General features: G+C 40.5%; 1 protein-coding gene across 2 annotated transcripts in view; it reads left to right on the plus strand.

Moving 5' to 3' along the window:
• The first annotated feature begins 2,984 nt into the window (after nt 1-2,984).
• GOLGA5 (golgin A5) overlaps nt 2,985-16,196 on the plus strand; it is a 38,268-nt gene continuing 25,056 nt past the window's right edge. The window contains exons 1-5 of one of the 2 annotated variants that reach the window (XM_064375178.1): nt 2,985-3,133; nt 5,721-6,297; nt 12,696-12,926; nt 14,605-14,824; nt 15,435-15,558. In XM_064375178.1, coding sequence (XP_064231248.1) covers nt 5,751-6,297; nt 12,696-12,926; nt 14,605-14,824; nt 15,435-15,558 — 1,122 coding nt within the window. In that variant the 5' untranslated portion in view covers nt 2,985-3,133; nt 5,721-5,750. Of the gene's footprint in view, nt 3,134-5,720; nt 6,298-12,695; nt 12,927-14,583; nt 14,825-15,434; nt 15,559-16,196 lie in introns of both variants that reach the window. The other variant, XM_064375177.1, reaches the window with a different exon arrangement.

Genomic DNA, 16,196 nt, shown 5'->3' on the forward strand with positions numbered 1-16,196 from the left:
GATAGGAAATGGTGTAATTTCTGGAGGAGAGGGATTGGGAATTTCCCCATGATAACGTGTCAGACTCTCACTGTTGTTACCCAAGGTTTAACGGTTTTTCTTGAAAAAATGCTTTTTAATTTGTGTTATATCAATGGTAGATTTCCAGGAATTTGCAATGGTTGTTTTCCACAATTTTGTCCAATTTCATCATTTTTTGGGGGGGGAGAGAATTTGTTGAACTCCTGACTCTGCCATTCCAGAAGTCACAATATGCCTCATTTGTTTAAAACTTCATCCTTGAGCTCTACTCAAAGTTCTTCTCCCTGATCTCTAGAGCAGACTAGCTTGGTTGCACTAGAGCACTAGAGGATTCCTTCTCCCCCTTTCTTCTCTATGTGTTAGCTCCTCTGGTGGCATTAGGGCAGGGAGGAGGTGGGAAGAAAAGGAAAAATTGCAAGGTTGTAGCCTCTCTCTGTTGTGCTGTTTCTGTGGTTAATTCACCCCGGCCCCAATAATGTATGATCTATATGCTGACCCTCTTAGGGGGTATATGTGGGAATTCTTGAAACACTCTTTTTGGGGACCTGCCCATTGCCATTTTGTGGAATATCTGAAATAAGTCAAAAGTCCAGATTCAATAATTCAAATACTTAGGACCCACTGTGTGCACAGGATCAGGCTAATTTGGCCCTAATAACAAGCCTACAACACAGTCCCTAGCCTTCATCTTCAAGTTGAGGAAAGTAAGCCTTGAACAGGTTAAGGGCTGGGCACAGCCTGTAATCTCAGCACTTTGGGAGGCTGTGGCAGGCAGATCGCTTGAGGTCAGGAGTTCAAGACCAGCTTGGTCAACATGGTGAAACCCCATCTCTATCAAAAACACAAAAAATTAGCTGGGTGTGGTGGTGGGTGCCTGTAGTTCCAGCTACTTGGGAGGCTGAGGCAGGAGAAACACTTGAACCTGGAAGGCAGAGGTTGTAGTGAGCCAAGATTGTGCCACTGCACTCCAGGCCAGGCAACAGAGCAAGACTGTTTCAAAAACACAAAACAAAAAACCAAAAAATCAGGTTAAGTAATTTGTCTAAGATCATCAGTCCTAATAAGGAGTCCACATTACTCCAAAGCCTATGCCTCTTGGACTCAGTTTTATTGTCTCTAAATTAAATATTTGGAGTAATTACAGCTCCTGTTTTTCTTCCTCTCAGGTCAGGTTTAGCCCAATACAGTGGAAGACTAGTTACTACTTAACTTCTTTCATTCTCATCCCCCCTCAACAGTTAAAACATTGTTTCTAGATTCACCTCACCCAAGTCTGAATCCCAATTGTTCTATTTTTGTTCTATTTTTGCTTCTATGTGACCATGGGCAAGTAACTAAACCTCACTGAATCTCAGTGTCTTCATCTGTAAAATGGGATAATATATTAATATTAGTCTGATTTCATTAGGTAGGACTGTGTAAGAAACAATCCTAATCTCAGTGGCTTATAACCACAAAAGTTTGTATTTCACCCATGTCAGCTCAAATGTGGGCTGCTTCACATCCCTTTTCCTCCAGGACCAAGGCTGAAACAGCAGCCCCATCTGAGACAGACCATTCTCATGAAAGGAAAAATTTCTCTCCTTGAAATACATAATAGCTCTTAAAACTTCTGCTCGGATGTGGTGAGAGACACTTCTGCTTAAATTTCATTGGCCAAAAAAAGATCATAGGATCAAGCCTGACATCAGTGAGGCTGGAAAGAATGCTCCTCCTACAGGATGCACTGCAGTTGCATGGCAACAGATGATGATGTATACTCCTTAACTGGAAGAGCAACTTAATAGGAACAACAATACCGCCTACCAGAGAATAATAGTACCTTCCTTACTGATGTGAGATTTAAATGAGGTGAGGCACATGCAATGCTTAACACAGTATTCTACACTTAATAAAAGGTTTGATAAATGTTAGATGCCATTATGATTATTACCTCCTGGTGCTGCTGAAAATTTTTCTCTTCACTGTACTGAGCTAAACCTGACCTGAGAGGAAGAAAAGCAGGAGTTGTAATTATTCCCAATATTTAATTTGGAGACAATGAAACTTTGAGTCTAAGGGGCACAGGCTTTGGAGTAATGTGGACTCCTTATGAGAACCGATGATCTTAGACAAATTAAACTGTTGAGCCTTACTTTCCTCAACTCAAAGACTGAGACTTGGAACTGTGTTGTAGACTTGTCATCAGGGCCAAATTAGCCCAGTCCTGGGCACGTAGTGGGTGCTGAGTATTTGAATTATTGAATGTGGGTTTTAGACTTATTTCAGATTGTCAATGAACTGCATGCATAACATAACCATAGTACCACCTTTTCCATCCTTTTGGGTCTCAGCTCAAATATCATTTCCTCAGAGATACTTCCCTGACCACCTGATTTAAAGTACCTCTCCTGCCTCCAGTCACTTTTCTCTGTTTCTTGTCGTTACAGCTCTTGTAACGCTCTGAAATTGTCTTGTCCACTCACTGTTATGCAATATCTGTCTCTGCCACTAGAAAGTGCAACGAAATCAGGATCATGTTTTCTTATTTCCACCTTCTGCCGTGGGCCTCTGGCATCCTCATCCGTAAAATTAGGGGGAGATGGTGAGGAAAGCGAGAAACATGAAGTCTAGCCAGTTCACCGGGGTCTCACGCCCCTTCCAACTCAGGCCTTGCATTCCTTCCAGGCTGGGCACCGCCTTCGGTCACCCACATGGCCCGCAGTGAGGCCCCGCCCTTTGTGGGTGTGGCCTTCAATGTTGTGCCGGCCGCGTGCGGGCCGCCCAACGCGGAAGGTGAGTCGCGTCACACGCACGCAGGCCCAGCGCCGCGCCAGATTTCGCTACGGGCGGAAAAGGGGCGTGGCCATGCGCGAGGACCCCGTAGCTGCCGGCGCCACCGCCTGAGTTGCCTGCAGGTGGCTGTTCTCGGCTCCCTGCCATTCAGGCAGATCGAAAGCCACTCTGTTTTGGGGGCCTCGCGCCCGTTCCACGTCTCCCGGAAGCGGTAGCAGGGCCCTGGCGGGTAGGGTAGGAGGTCTACTCAGTTTGGGCACCCTCCGGGCCCGCTGCTGAGGGGGCGCGGCCCAGGACGGCGATTAGGCCGTGGGTACAGCTTCTCCGGAGTCCTCAGGTGAGGCGGAGGTGAGGGCCCACTGGACGAGACGGGGGTGTTAACGATCCTAGGAGCGGGTCTGCCGTCCCTTCAGCGGAGACCCTGGTCTGTCCGCCTTCTTTCGGGTCGCGCTCGTCTTCGCCCTGTTAGGGGCTGAGGAGGGTGGCTGGAGAGACCCCTTGGGCTTCAGCCAACGTTGTTTACTGCCCTCCTCTGTCTTCCTTCCACCCGACCCCTGCCTGGCCTGGCTGTTCTCGCACGGAACGAGATAGGTGGGGAGCGTAGTGGGGGTGTCTACTCTAACTGAGATCTACAGACTGACAGACCCCAGGGCTGTACCGACTAAGCCTGACCGACTGACCTCCGGTCTCATTCCCTCTGTGCTGACGCCTGGCCTTTGAAGCAGGCCCTGCCACCGCCCTCTGCACACCCATCCCCATCCCACGCACCCTCTCTGCCCCTGGGCAGTGCCGGGGGAATTGATGGCTTTGTGTCTCTGAAGTCCTTTGTGCCTGTGAGATGTTTTTGTCAGTGGGGCAAGTGCCCAGGGCCCATCTAAGTCTTTATTTAATTAGGTAATCAACATTCATTGCAACATTAACAGCAATTGCATGCTGTGTTTTAAAGCCCAATTAATTTTAAAATGGGAGGCAAGATATAAAGAATTAATGAGTGCGTGTTGATTTTTTATTACTATTTTTGTAGAGGCAGGGTCTTGCTACTTTGCTCAGGCTAGTCTCAAAATCCTGGCCTCAAGTGGTCCTCCCCACTTGGCCTCTCAATGTGTTGGGATTGCAGGCATGAGCCACAGCGCCTGGCCTATATGGTGTTCTCTATGTTACAGAGATTTCATCTCCATTTTCATTTGATTTTTTATAAACTCCGAAATACATAGGCATGTAATAGTCACATGTGTAAAGAAGGAGTTTTTTGAGTGTAAAGGATAAGTTTCTTGAGGTTTTTTTAGATTTTGAGCGATATGGTATAGGGAGGCAAGGGTTAAAACGTGGGTTTGGCTCTAGGCTGACTTAGACTTGAGTATCTGAGCTGCTGTCTAAACTCTGTGATCTTTCTAAACCCTTTCCACGTTTGTTTTGAAAAAAGGATGTTGCTGTTTACCACATAATGTGGCTGTGAAAATTATATATGATAAAAGATACATGGGTACCTGTGCACAGCCTCTGTCATATAAAAATTCCATTCAGCAGTATGTATGAGTGCTTACTGTGTGCTAGACTGTGGGAATTCATTGGTGAGCAAAATAGACATAGTCTCTATCTAGCCACTGCGCCCCTTGCCCCAGGAACAAGAGACATGTTAAAAAAAAATACGTAATTATAAAATATGAAGGGCTGTGAGGCAAAAGAATAGGGTATGTACAGATAATGATTGACCTAACTTAGGTGGAAAGGAGAACTCTGATGCAGATGACATTTGTGTGAAGACCAAGAACAAGAAAGTTAACCATGAAAGAGTTCTTGGCAAAAGGAACAGTGTGCATATTCTAGAAATGGTTGTGGACTTTTTATAGAGCTCTTCTGTATCTGTACCTTCATCATTACATTGATTTATTGCGGCACACAGTAAGTACTCAAATATATGTGTGGAATGAGTGGTTATGCAATGTTGTTTTTTATTCTGAACTAAATGTGCACATGGTAGATGTTGAGTATTTGAATTATTGAAGACATGCCTTAGACAAATTATATGCACATCTAAATTATATTTAATAGTACCACAGTTTAACATTAAAATAGCTTTTGTATTTAATGGAAAAGTTTTTTCAAGTTTTAGCACTTTAAAACAAACTTCAGTGAATTTTATTTTTATTTGGTTGTACTGGGATTTTGCCATATGGGTTATTTGCTGTTTGAATACTGTATTAATTTTGCTTTAACCAAGTACCACAGACTGACTGGCTGGGCCGACAGAAATTTATTTTCCCTCACTTCTGAAGGCTTGAAGTCCAAGATCAAGGTATTGTCAGAGTTGGTTTCTCCTGAGGCCTACTTCTTTTGCTTGTAGATGTCTGCCTTCTCCCTGTGTCTTTTCTGTATGCCTGTTTATGTTGAAATTTCCTCCTCTTTGAAGAACATGCCAGTTATATTTGATTAGGGCCCACCCTAATGATTCATTTCAGTTTTCCCTTTGGAGACCCCATCTTTAAAAACAGTCACATTTTGAGGTCTGGGGGTTAGGCCTTAAAGGAATTTGGAGGGATGCAATCAGCCCATAACAGATGCTTTTGTTACATTAAGATTGCCCTTCATGAAATAGTAATAATAAAAACAGAAGGACTGGTTGTAATAATGGTAATAGCAGCCACTAAAATGAGTGCTTATTATGTGCCAAGCATTTTGCAAAGTGTTTTTTATATATTATTTCATCATAAAACCATCTGTAAGGTAAGTACATTTCCCCCCCTCCCCCCCATTTTCTAGATAAGATTTCTCAGCCTCATTTAAGTAGTTTGCTTAAGGTTACTTAGGTAGGATTAGAAGGGTTAGGATTTCAACCCAGGACTACCTGACTCCAGAGTCTGGTCTTAACCATTTATTATACTCTGCCATTATGCCACACTGATCATTTTATGTCCTTTTTACAGGTTTGTCAATAGGATTATTCTGCTGCCATCATGTCTTGGTTTGTTGATCTTGCTGGAAAGGCAGAAGATCTTTTAAACCGAGTCGATCAAGGCGCCGCAACAGCTCTCAGTAGGAAAGACAATACCAGCAACATCATACATAGCAAAAATTCTGGCTATACTGACCTTCACCAGCAAAATACAGATTTGACATACGAGACTGGACCTAAAGCTACCTACATTTCATCAGCAGCTGATAACATTCGAAATCAAAAAGCCACCATCTTAGCTGGTACTGCAAATGTGAAAGTAGGATCTCGGACACCAGTGGAGGCCTCTCATCCTGTTGAAAATGCATCCGTTCCTAGGCCTTCATCCCAGTTTGTGCGAAGAAAAAAGTCAGAACCTGATGATGAGCTGCTGTTTGATTTTCTTAATAGTTCACAGAAGGAGCCTACCGGGAGGGTGGAAATCAAAAAGGAAAAAGGCAAGACACCTGTCTTTCAGAGTTCTCGGACATCAAGTGTCAGTTCTGTGAACCCCAGTGTAACCACCATCAAAACCACTGAAGAAAATTCTTTTGGGAGCCAAACCCACGGTAGTTAATCAGTCCTCTATTTCTTTTAGAGTTAAGCAAATTGAATATGTCATCATATGATCCGATGGTGTTTCTCATCCACTGTTATGGGATCTGTCCCCACTGGTATAAGGGCAGACAGTCTGCAAATGTGTGGGGTCAACAAGGGAGACATCATTGAGTACTGTTAGTCAGTAGACAGTTGTAGCAGGGACTTTTGAATGTTGTCTGCAGGGTAACTTTACCCACTCAGCATCTAATAAAGTATTTCAAATTTGATTCTCTAAGACATTTTAAGATTAAAAAAATTAAATTTTGTAATCTGAAAGAAAGCACGTAAGTTTGGATTGGGGATGATCCCACTTGATATCTTTTTGTTACTAGAATTATAAAAATGACAGCAGACTGTACTTCACATATTTTCTGAGTTGTGTTTTTTTGTGTGTGGTTTTCCCCCTACATCCTCCACAAATAAAGCTGAGAGACTGAACTTTGATCCAAGTTGAAGAGTGGAAGGCATTGACCTAGTAGTGAAGCAAGAGCTTAGAATTCTTGTTTTCAGTTGTTTAATTCCCTGTGAGATTACCTCTACAGGTACACCTTCTCACCTGTGAAATGAGATTAACATGGTAAATGTGGCTAATTCAAGTACCTACTAAGTGTTTTAAAATACCAATAGGCCGAGCATCGTGGCTCACACCTCTAATCCCGGTACTTTGGAACCCCAAGGCAGGCAGATCACTTGTGCCCAGGAGTTCGAGACCAGCCTGGACAACATAGCCAAAACCCCATCTCTACAAAAAATACAAAAAATTAGCCAGGCGCAGTGCTGCATGCCTGTAGTCTCAGCTACTTGGGAGGCTGAGGCGGGAGAATTGCTTGAGCCCAGGAGGTCGAGGTTGCAGTGAGCCAAGATCATACCACTTCACTCCAGCCTGGGTGACAGAATGAGACCCTGTCTCCAAAAATAAAAATTAAAAAAGGCAAGAAACATGATAGTAGGTGCTTGTAGGGTTTCTTTCGTTGGTTTGAGATAGGATCTCGCTCTGTTGCCCAGGCTGGAGTGCCGTGGAGCTATCACAGCTCGCAGTAGCCTTGACCTGGGCTCAAGTGATCCTCCTGCTTCAGCCTCCCAAGTAGCTGGAACTATAGGTGCACACCACTGTGCCCAGCTAATTTTTAAAACTTATTTTTAATAGAGACAGTGTCTGACTGTATTGCTCTAGCAGGTCTTGAGCTCAAATGATTCTTCCACAGCATTGAGATTATAGACATGAGCTACCATGACCCTACCACAGGGATTCTTTCTTTTTTTTTGAGGTGGTCTTACTGTTACCCAGGCTGAAGTACCCTGGCACAATCTCAGCTCACTGAAACCTCTACCTCCTGGGTTCAGGCTATTCTACCTCAGTCTCCTGAGTAACTGGGACTATAAGTGCACCACCATGGTTTGCTAATTTTTGTATGTTGTCTGGGAAGGCACTCAATTCATTTTTAAATTAACGACACAAGTGATTCTAAAGCCAGTTGTTCAGGGATCAATCTTTAACAGTGATCTATAGGAGTAATGGGTTTAATTGCATATACAATGCGACACAAGGGCCTTCACAAACAGGTCCCAACTTTGTTTGCTAGCTGCATTTTCTTCATCATTGTCCAGTTCACACTCATGTTTCCAAAACTTTCTTACAACGTTTTCTACTCACCTAACTCCTTAAAGAGTTTGTTTTCTCTGCATGGAATGCTGTTTCTAACTTATTTTTTTACCTGGCAAATTCCTGTTCATCTTTAAGACCCAGCTAAAAATACAGACCCTCTGTGAATCTTTTCTGAATACCTTACGCAATTAGTTACCTCCTCTTCATGCTTCCACAACTGTCCGACCATACTTCAACTGCTGCGTTTACTAGACCACATGTAAATTACCTGTTTACATGTCTACTTCACCCACTTCAGTCTGTCTTTCAGTCTGAATCACATTTTCTGGGGATGGAGCCAGGGCATCTGATTTTGTTGTTCTGTAGGTGGTTGTTAGCCAATAGTTGAAAGTGACTGCCATAGGCAGTGTGTTGCTAGTAGAGGTCTTTAAGTCGAGTAGGCATGGCTTATTTTTGTACTTTCAAAGAAAACAACTTGAATTTAATTATAAAGAATGGACCTAAAGGGAACCTAGTTGTCAGGGAAATGAATTAGAACAGGTTATAATACACAGGAGTTATAAAAATTGTTTCTCTTGGTTAGGACCTCTCAACCTTGAGATTATTGGTGTTTTGGGCCAAATAATTCATTAGTGTGGGAAGCTCTCCTGTTCTTTGTAGGATGTTTAGCAGCATCTCTGGCCTCTTAACCCTTTAGATGGTAGGAGCACCCTCAATTGTGACAACCAACAATGTCTCCACAAATTGCCAAATGTCCCTTGCAGGGCAAAATCACCCCAGGTTGAGAACCAATGTCCTGAGATGCCTAGAAATGTGTAGAAATATAATTGCTGAGCTGTAGGGTTTGACAGTGTTCAGCTACACTAGTAATGCTGAAGTGGCTTTCTGCAGAGGTTGTACCAATTTATATTCTAACCAGCTGTGGTTAAGAACTTCTTTTGCTCCACATTCTCACCAACATTTTTTTTTTTTTTGAGACGGAGTTTCACTCTTGTTACCCAGGCTGGAGTGCAATGGCGCGATGTCGGCTCACTGCAACCTCCGCCTCCTGGGTTCAGGCAATTCTCCTGCCTCAGCCTCCTGAGTAGCTGGGATTACAGGCACGCGCCACCATGCCCAGCTAATTTTTTGTCTTTTTAGTAGAGACGGGGTTTCACCATCTTGACCAGGATGGTCTTGATCTCTTGACCTCATGATCCACCCACCTTGGCCTCCCAAAGTGCTGGGATTACAGGCGTGAGCCACCGCGCCCGGCCTTTCACCAACATTTTTTATTTTCAATTTGACTTTTTATTTTTTGCTGATCAGGTTTGTTGTTGATACTCTTTATTTCCTTTATTACTCGTATGGTTGAAGATCTTTTCAGATATTTGACTGTTCAGGTTTCATCTTCTGGGAAGTATCTACTCAAGTCTTTTTTAATAAATTTTTTTCTGTTAGATTATTTGTCTTTTTTCTTGATTCATAGACATTGTTTACATATTCTAAATTCCAATTCTTTCTTTTCCTCCTCCAGTTTTACTTTGGTTTTCCGTTCCTCCCCTCTCTCTGTAGTATCTCAATGAATAGAAGTTCTTAATGTAGATGACCGATGGCTTGTGTTTGTTGTGTCTTGGAAAATCTTTCCTTACACTGAGGTCATGAAGATATTTTTTGTATTGTCTTCTATAGTGTGAGACAGGCATTCCATTCCATTTTTTTGCCATAGGGAAACTGGCTATTCTAGCTTCATTTATTGAAAAGAGTCTCTTGTCCTTACCAATTTGCAGTACCACCTCTCTTATATATCAAGTATTCATTAGTGTGTTTCTGGACCCTAATTCTATTTCATTGGTTTGTTTGTGTATCCTTGTGCCAGTGCCGCCCTGTTCTAATTAATGTAGTTTTATATGTCTTGATAACTGATAGGGCAGCTTCTTTCACCTTGTGGTCTTTCTTCAGAAATGCTGTGTCTGTTCTTGGACTTTCCACTCCCATATGCATTTTAGGATTTGCTTATCAAGTTTCACAAAATTTCTGTTGGTCTTTTTATTGGGAATTCATTGCTTCTATATAGACAGTTTGGTGAGAATCGGCACTTTTGCTATATTGAATTTTCTTATCCACTAATGGGGTATAATTTCAACATATTTTGTAATGTCTTTCATTAAGATTTTATTTTCTTCTCCATCAAGATCTTATATACTTTATGTTAGTTTTATTCCTAAGTGGTTTATATTTTTTGAAACAATTATATGTGGTATTTCTTAAAAATTTTTGCTGTGTTGCTGTTGTACTTCTTGTTGTTTTTTGTGTATACATACACAGCAATCTAGATAGCTCTTAATCTTCATGTTTTTCTGGACATAAATTTAGGTTTTCAACAGCACAGTTATCTGTGTATGAGGATAGTTTGTATCTTCCTAGCCCTTCTATCTTTTAAAAATTTTTTTCTTCATTGGCTAGGACTCAACAACCAAATTTGTATCTTGTTCTTTCTTTGTCTTTGTTTCATTAAGTATGATTTTACATTATGCTTTTCATAGATATTTTTTATTAGGTTAAGGAAATTTCTATAAATATCTAGTTTGAATTTTTATTATGTTGAATTTTAGCAATTTTTTTCTCTACCACTGGAGATAATAATATAGTTTTTCTTCTTTAATATTAATATAGTATACAAATCAATTGATTTTTTGAATTAATTTTTATTTTCATTTATTTATTTATTTATTTTGAGACAGGAGTCTCACACTGTCACCCAGGCTGAAGTGCAGTGGCATGATCTTGGCTCACTATAACCTCTGCCTCCCGGGATCACACGATTCTCCTGCCTCAGCCTCCCTAGTAGCTGGGATTACAGGTGTACATCACTGCACCTGGCTAATTTTTCATATTTTTAGTAGAGATGGGGTTTCATTATGTTGGCCAGACTGGTCTCGAACTTCTGACCTCATGATCCACCTGCCTTGGCCTCCCAAAGTGTTGGGATTACAGGCGTGAGCCACCGTGTCTGGCCAACAGTCCCATTTTAAAATCATGGGTTAGGTACCCCCCCTATTCCCTACCCCACTTGATTATTAGCTTTTTGTGGTTATTTTTTCTTTTAGGTAAAATGTACATATATTAAGATGCACAAAAATCTTATTTATGTGATGAATGGCTATGCCTGTGTAACCCATACCTTTACCATGATATAGATTTCTTTTGCCCCAGAAAGTTCCTCATGTTCCTTTTCAGTTAATCTCCCAACCCCATCTCTAGAAGCACTCATTGCTCTGATTTTTCTCTCCTTAGTTTTGCTTGTTCTAAAACTTCATATAAATTAATTATATAGTATGTATACTTTCTAATATGGCTTCTTTTACTGAACTGTTAGATTCATCCATGTTACTGTTCTTTTTTTTTATTCTGTTTTATTTTGTTACATAGCATTATATGGCTGTACCACAGTTTATCCATTCTCTTTTATGGACATTGAGTTTGTTTCCAGTTTTGGGTTATTGTGAATAAAACTGCTATACACATTTTTGTACTTGCTTTTTTGTGGCAAATGTTTTCATTTCTCTTGAAGAAATACTTAGGAGTGGAATTGCTGGGTGAAACGGTAGCTGCATGTTTAATTTCTTAAGAAATTATAAAACCTTTTTCCACAGTGGTTGTACCATGTTATAGTCCCACCAACAGTGAGAGGTCTAGTTGCTCTGCAGTCTCACCAGGATTTGGTGTTTTTCATTTTAGCCATTCTAGGGGGTGTCTATTGGTTCTCATTGTGATTTTAATTTGCGTTTCCTTGATAACTAAAGATGTTCAGAACTTTTTCATTTGATTATTGATGTTTGTTTATATAACCTTAGAAAGTATCTTTTACCCATGTATTTGTTGTTTTAGTCAGTTTTGTTATTTAGATAGTTCATTTTCATCACATAATATTTAGAGTAATTTAAAAGTATACTTGCATTATATTTAGTAACAAAAACAAGATTAATCTGAATTCATGAGCCTCTGTCTCTTTGGGTAAGACATTTTAGATTCCAGTTTGTTAAAACAAAAAAAAATTGCAGTGACCTGTTACTACTCTTCTTGCCTTGAAACCTACAGCTGTTCTGTTGTGCCTTCTCAATTTTTCAGTGTTTGAGACTTGTCCTGGTTATTTTTCCAAAAACATTTTGGAGACAAAAGGAAATCCAAAACTATTTACCTGAACCCAACCACTCAAGTGATCTCTGGTGTTCTCCCCAGAACTGTGTTGTACTCTCTGTTGCCATTCATTCAGTGTATCCAGACTTGAGGATCCTCAGAGGTCCATATGCTCCATTTATGAGAATGAAATGTCATCAGAGGGAAGCTATTAAGAATTTACTTTTTTTTGGCACCGCGTCTTGCTCTGTCACCCAAGCTGGAGTGCTGAGGCGCAATCTTGGCTCACTGCAACAACTTTGGCCTCCCAGGTTCAAGCAATTCTCCTGCCTCAGCCTCCTAAGTAGCTGGCACTACAGGTGCATGCCACCATGCCTGGCTAATTTTTGTATTTTTGGTAGAGATGGGGTTTCACCATGTTGGCTAGGCTGGTCTCAAACTCCTGACCTCAGGTGATCTGCCTGCCTCGGCTTCCCAAAGTGCTGGGATGACAGGCATGAGCCACCACACTGAGCTGAGAATTTGTTTACTTTTTATGGTATTTTAGCTATAGCAGTCAACTTGAGCATCCTACGAAAGCAAGTTATTAATGCATATGTGGTGAACATGCCAATGTAACAAAAACATGTTCTTTTTTAACAGAAGCTGCCAATAACTCAGATTCTAGTCATGAAGGTCAAGAGGAACCTTCAAAGGAAAATGCATCATCAAATGCTACCTGCACTGAGCACACCCCAGCACCTAATGATGATGGTGGTAAATCACATGAACTATCTAACCTTCGACTGGAGAATCAGCTGCTGAGGAATGAAGTTCAGTCTTTGAATCAAGAAATGGCCTCGTTACTGCAAAGATCCAAAGAAACGCAAGAAGGTAGAAGCTTATTTAAATTGTACAGGATTAGGAATTTAACTTTTAAAAAACTTTAAACTATTAGCAGTATTTACATTTAAACTGTGAGAAATTGGATGAGACTTGTAAAATGATATTTTCATAGAAATACAGGGCCCAGATTTGGAAATGGGATCAGTCATCCTCCCACCAACCCAAAACGTAGGAGTATTGGATTCTTTGGTTATTCTTTAAGAACCATGACATTTAAGAACTGAGAGGAACAAACAGTAGTAGTAGTCTAGTTCATTCATTTATTCTGAACTTTCAAGGGAAACTGTTCCATTAAACAAAATAGTAGACACTAATAGGGTTGCAGTATTGCTGCTCTAGGGCGCATAAAATGTAGATGGAATTCAGTACAGTGCTCTTGAGAAATGTGCAGTGAGGTGGCCCTGGAGTAGAAAACCTCAGGTTCCTCAGAAATAGATAATTAAGAAGGAAATAATCTCATTACTGAGGTGGCGACTGAGAAAAGTGTGAATGTTATTGTGACTGTGGCTGAGAAGAAAATAAGAAATTGCTGCCTTGGTTTCTGGGGCTAATTAGAAAGGAGTTGGGGGATGGTGGGAAAAGTTTTGCCAAGCTATGGATAGAAGCTCAGAAGAGAGGAATAGGTAGATAGTTTAAGACTCACTAGTCAGGCTGACTTTAGAAAAAGTTTTGCTTTACCCAGACTAATTTAGACATAGAAATAGAGCTGTCTGACCAGGCACAGTGTCTCATGCCTGTAATCCCAGCACTTTGGAAGGCTGAGATTGGAAAGTTGGTTGAGGTCAGGAGTTCATTAACAGCATGGGCAACAGAGTGAGACCCCCTTGCCGCAAAAAACAATTTTTTTTTTTAATTAGCTGGGTGGTGGTATGCACCTGTAGTCTGAGCTACTTTGGAGACTGCGGTGGGCGGATTGCTTGAGCCCAGGAGTTGGAAGTTGTAGTGAGTCATGGGTCATGATCATGCTATTGCACTCCAGCCTAGGCAACAGAGTGAGGCTCTCTCTCTCTCTCTCTCTCTCTCTTTTTTCGTTAAAAAAGGTCTGTCTCACTGAAAAAAAAAAAGCTTTGAGATCCTATAAAGTTTGATTCAGTATTTTAAAAAAGTTTTTGGTGACTAAACTGCAATTGCATATGGTATGTGAAGGTGTGGAAATGCCATTGGATTCTGAAATAGAGTACTACTTTGCTCTTTTTGCATTGATTTCTTAGGTCAAAAGAATAACATCTTTTTGTAACATAATTGAAAGAAATAGATTCTTTTCTGTGTTTATCTTTAGGTTTTGTTTTGTTTGTTTTGTTCTTACTGGGGTATCCCTTTGATTTGGATTTGCATTCCTTCCCCTATTACTAACAGAACTTTCCAAAATATACTCTGCTATCTATTAATACTAGTTTTGGCTCCCAGATGCTTTATGATATACAAACAGCATTGTAGAAGAGCAGCCAGCTTGATGCCCCTTTATAATCTATTAACTGTAATCTAAGTGTGAATATTGGCCTTGAAAAATGGATGACCCACTGGGGCAAAGAAAATTGAAGATATGTGTAAGCTCCTAATTTTGGCAATAAGGAAAGTACTAATGGCACTCATAGTAGAAACTATATGTGCTCCGAGAAAAATGTGTTTGGTTTTGCTTGTATAGAGAAATTTAAATTTTTTATAGAATTAAACAAAGCAAGAGCAAGAGTTGAAAAGTGGAATGCCGACCATTCAAAGAGTGATCGAATAACTCGAGAACTTCGAGCCCAAGTCGATGACCTGACTGAAGCTGTGGCTGCAAAGGATTCCCAGCTGGCTGTACTGAAAGTGAGACTCCAGGAAGCTGACCAGCTGCTGAGTACTCGCACAGAAGCATTAGAAGCCTTACAGAGTGAAAAATCACGGTACGTGAGTCTATGAATAATGAAAAAAATGAGATAGAATGATTCTCTTTTTCCAGTGCAAATAATGGTAAACATTGTAGTGTATCTATCGTCTTATGAAACTTAGCTTTCTTGGAAATTTGCAAGAGGGACTATTTCTTTTGGTAGTGTTAGAAATGTGTATGATCAAAATGGATTCATTGTTGAACCTTGAGATGCATTGTTAGCAAATTCTGAATTTATATTGTCATAAATCTTATTTTATTTTATTTTTATTTATTTATTTTATTTTTAATTTTTTTGTTTTAGAGACGGGGTTTCACCATGTTGGCCAGGCTGGTCTTGAGCTCCTGACTTCAGGTGATCTGCCCGTCTTGGCCTCCCAAAGTGCTGGGATTATAGGCATGAGCCACCGTGCCTGGCCATTTTTTATTATACAATGTGTACTTATATTTGGATGCCTAAAAATATTAGATTACATTTCATTAGAAAGGAAAGACTTGCCTAAGAATGTTTCAGTCACATCATCTTTTTTGTGCTTGACTAACAAGGTGATGCTCCAAAAATTATTCTGCCTTATCACTTGTACACTATAGACATGAGTTTTTTCACATGATGCATTTTCCTTTAGAATAATACAGGATCAAAGTGAAGGTAATAGCCTGCAGAATCAAGCTCTGCAAACTCTTCAGGAGAGACTGCATGAAGCTGATGCCACTCTGAAGAGAGAGCAGGAGAGTTATAAACAGATGCAGGTTAGAATGGGTGATAATGGATTCCTATTGTTATTTGGACAAGGAAGAAATGACTTTATGCTGTTTCATAGCACATTTACTCTTTCATACAATTCTGTAATACATTTCTGAAAATTCTGTTTCTGTGACAAAAATCAGATATTTGAAAATTTAGCTTGATCCTTGCTAAGTTTATTTAATTTTATGTGTTGAGAGACAATTAATATAGTTAATATGCATGGGAGGTATACATCTTTCACTTAATTTTTGCAACAATCATTGCCATTATTTGATTAAATGCTAATGTTTGGGGGATCGTATTTTATCGTTTTTATTAATTTAAGCTTTTTCTGATTCCAGATTAATCTGGCTCATTTATTTCAAGAGAAAATTATATGTAATATGTAAAGAGTTTTACTTTCAGATGAATTTTTGTGTCTAGTTCAGTCCCAGGCCTGTCTACACATGGGAATCACCTGTGTGGTACCGCCTGGTCTCCATACGCAGATAGTCACATTCCATTGTATGAGGTAGGGCCTAGGTATTGGCACTTTGGTTTTACAAGATTCACAGGTGTGTTTAATGAGCAGTCAGGGTTGCAAACCACTGGTCTGGGCTAGGTTTTCAACAGGTGAAAGTAGTTCAGTCCTGAAAGTAAA

This window comes from Aotus nancymaae, unplaced genomic scaffold (genome assembly GCF_030222135.1).
Source record: "Aotus nancymaae isolate 86718 unplaced genomic scaffold, 86718_ANA_hifiasm-v0.15.2.pri h1tg000011l, whole genome shotgun sequence".
NCBI classification, from domain to species: domain Eukaryota; kingdom Metazoa; phylum Chordata; class Mammalia; order Primates; family Aotidae; genus Aotus; species Aotus nancymaae.